The sequence below is a fragment of the Colobus angolensis genome, unplaced genomic scaffold (genome assembly GCF_000951035.1).
Source record: "Colobus angolensis palliatus isolate OR3802 unplaced genomic scaffold, Cang.pa_1.0 Scaffold509, whole genome shotgun sequence".
Taxonomy (NCBI): domain Eukaryota; kingdom Metazoa; phylum Chordata; class Mammalia; order Primates; family Cercopithecidae; genus Colobus; species Colobus angolensis.
Window position 1 is genome coordinate 53307 of NW_012118588.1, and position 2927 is coordinate 56233.

At 47.4% G+C, this 2927-nt stretch overlaps 1 protein-coding gene across 1 annotated transcript in view; it reads right to left on the reverse strand.

Annotated features, from left to right (window-relative positions):
- Positions 1-2927, reverse strand: part of RUFY1 (RUN and FYVE domain containing 1) — a 55387-nt gene that overhangs the window by 23753 nt on the left and 28707 nt on the right. Inside the window, exon 10 of the mRNA XM_011960173.1 lies at positions 1100-1279. Within this exon, the coding sequence (XP_011815563.1) occupies positions 1100-1279 (180 nt within the window). The remainder of the gene's footprint in view (positions 1-1099; positions 1280-2927) is intronic.

Sequence of the window (2927 nt, forward strand, 5' to 3'; positions counted from 1 at the left end):
TGAGACGGAATCTCGCTCTGTCACCCAGGCTGGAGTGCAGTGGTGCGACCTTGGCTCACTGCAACCTCTGTCTCCCAGGTTTAAGGGATTCTCCTGCCTCAGCCTCCCAAGTAGCCGGGATTACAGGCACCCGCCACCACCCCCAGCTAATTTTTTGTATTTTTAGTAGAGATGGGTTTTCACTATGTTGACCAGATTGGTCTCGAATACCTGATCTCGTGATCTGCCTGCCTTGGCCTCCCAAAGTGCTGGGATTACAGGCGTGAGCCACTGTGCCTGGCCTAGATGCTGTTTTTCAAACTCTGGCATGATTGGTTCTGTCTGGGACAGTTCCCCTGGACCACCCTGAAATGACACAGGAGAGGCAACCAGCTACCTATGTGGCCCAGAACACTCAGAAAGATTACCTTAATGGCAAAGTTTGAAAAGACAATACTAAATAACTTTTTTTTTGAGTCGGAGTCTTGCTCTGTCACCTAGGCTGGAGTGCAATGGCATGATTTCGGCTCACTGCAACCTCTGTCTCTTGGGTTCAAGCAATTCTCCTGCCTCAGTGTTCTGAGTATCTGGGATTAAAGGTGCGTGCCACAATGCCTGGCTAATTTTTGTACTTTTAGTAGACAGGATTTCACCATGCTGGCTAGGCTGGTCTCGAACTCCTGACGTCGTGATCTGCCCGCCTCGGCCTCCCAAAGTGCTGGGATTACAGGTGTAAGCCACCATGCCCGGCCCTAAATGACATCTTTAATTCACTCCTCCATGCTTGGTGTAAACAGTAAATCGTTGAAATAGAAGGAAACAGACAGTGTAGAGACAGCGAAGGTGGATGGACAAAGTTTGGGTTTGGGTTAAAAAGACCCACATCTCCCCTTATGAGCTGCCACCAGGGGCATGTGATTTAGTGACTTGGCTCTGCCTTGTCACTTACATTTCCCCCCATTTCTCAGGGACTGCCATGAGGATCAAAATCATCATAGGAGCAGGTCTGACACACACGAGGGGCTCCATGTGTCTCCTCGCTCATTCCGTAAGAAGAATGACACAAGACTGACGAGCAGCAGAAACCAGGACGTGCTATGCACACAAAGCCAACTCCCACCTGCGCTTTGTGAAACATCTGTAAATTAATCGCTTTGACTTCTTCCAGCTGCTGGCGGAGGGCAACTAGTGTGTCCTGCTTCTCGTGGGTGTCCTTTTCCAGTAACTTCATTGCAATTTCCATTTCTGTTTTCATTCCAATTTGTAACTCCAGTTCTTTTTCCAGTTCCTTAAAAGGATATTTACAAGGAAAATATTATTAAAATAGATCACAGAAATGTATTTAACTGGGGTTGAATCTCAAGTAGTGCTTAAAATACAAACTGAAGCCTGGGCGTGGTGGCTCATGGCTGTAATCCTCAGCACTTTGGGAGGCTGAGGCGGGCGGATCGTTTGAGGCCAGGAGTTCGAGAGCAGCCTGGCCAGCATGGTGAAAGCCTGCTTCTACTAAAAATACAAAAATTAGCTGGGTGTGGTGGCATGCGCCTGTAATCCCAGCTACTCAGGAGGCTGAGGCAGGAGGATTGCTTGAATCCGGGAGGCGGAGATGCAGTGAGCCGATATCACACCACCATCGTACTCCAGCCTGGGTGACAGGGTGAGATTGTCTTAAAGAAAAAAACTAAACCAAACCAAAACAAACAAGGTGAGAATAGGTTAGGGAGACTGAAAAGTGTCTGTCTGGAGCAGGATTAGATGCTGTTCCTCCTGTTCCTCACTGTACAGTTAAAGCTGGCTCCACATCAAGTCAACAGAAAGCTGGTCAGTGGCAGGATGAGCCCAGGTTCCAGCAACCATGTTTTCCATACCCACAGATCAGAATGCATATTCTCAAAGAATATCTGTCTCGTCTGAGTGCTAGAAGGGATCTGATAATGCAATGTTAGAATTTCTAGAATGGTTTGCTAGTTTATAGCAATGAAAGTGCAACCATTTTGAAATGGTTCCATCCTGACCCAGGACATGTCTCTTTGCATTCATGCAAAAAAGCAAAGAAATAAAGCAGGCACAAGAACAGTGTTTACAAGTAACCTGGTCACTAATGCACAGGTTGAGTGGAAATAAACAGGCCAGAGGTTATGACTGAGAGAACTGTATTGTCAAATAAACCATCAATCTGGTCTCATAGCAATCCCTGTAAAAGATTTATAAAATGGCTGGGCGCAGTGGCTCACACCTGTAATTCCAGCACTTTGGGAGGCCGAGGCAGGAGTTCAAGATCAGCCTGACCAAGATGGTGAAACCCTGTTTCTACCAAAAATACAAAAACTGGCTGGGCACGGTGGCTCAGGCCCGTAATCGCAGCACTTTGGGAGGCTGAGGCGGGAGGATCACAAAGCCAGGAGATGGAGAACATCTTGGCCAACTAGGTGAAACCCCGTCTCTACTAAAAATACAAATATTAGCTGGTCGTGGTAGCGTGTGCCTGTAGTCCCAGCTACTCCGGAGGCCGAGGCAGGAGAATTGCTTGAACCTGGGAGGCGGAGGTTGCAGTGAGCCGAGATCACGCCACTGCACTCTAACCTGGGCGAAAAGAGTGAAATTCTGTCTCAAAAAAAACCAAACACCAAAAAATTAGTTGGGCGTGGTGGTAGGCGCCTGTAATCCCAGCTACTCGAGAGGCTGAGGCAGAGAACTGTGTGAACCTAGGAGGCAGAGGTTGCAGTGGGCCGAGATTGTGCCACTGCACTCCAGCCTGGGAGACACAGTGAGACTCCGTCTTGAAAAAAAAACAAACAAACAAAAAATAAAGATTTATAAAATGGGAAAATATATAAGTGACAATGCACAACTGAGTTGTAACCATAGACTTAAAATAACTTTTTTTTTTTTTTTTGAGGCAGAGTCTCGCTCTGTCACCCGGACTGGAGTGCAGTGGCCGGATCTCA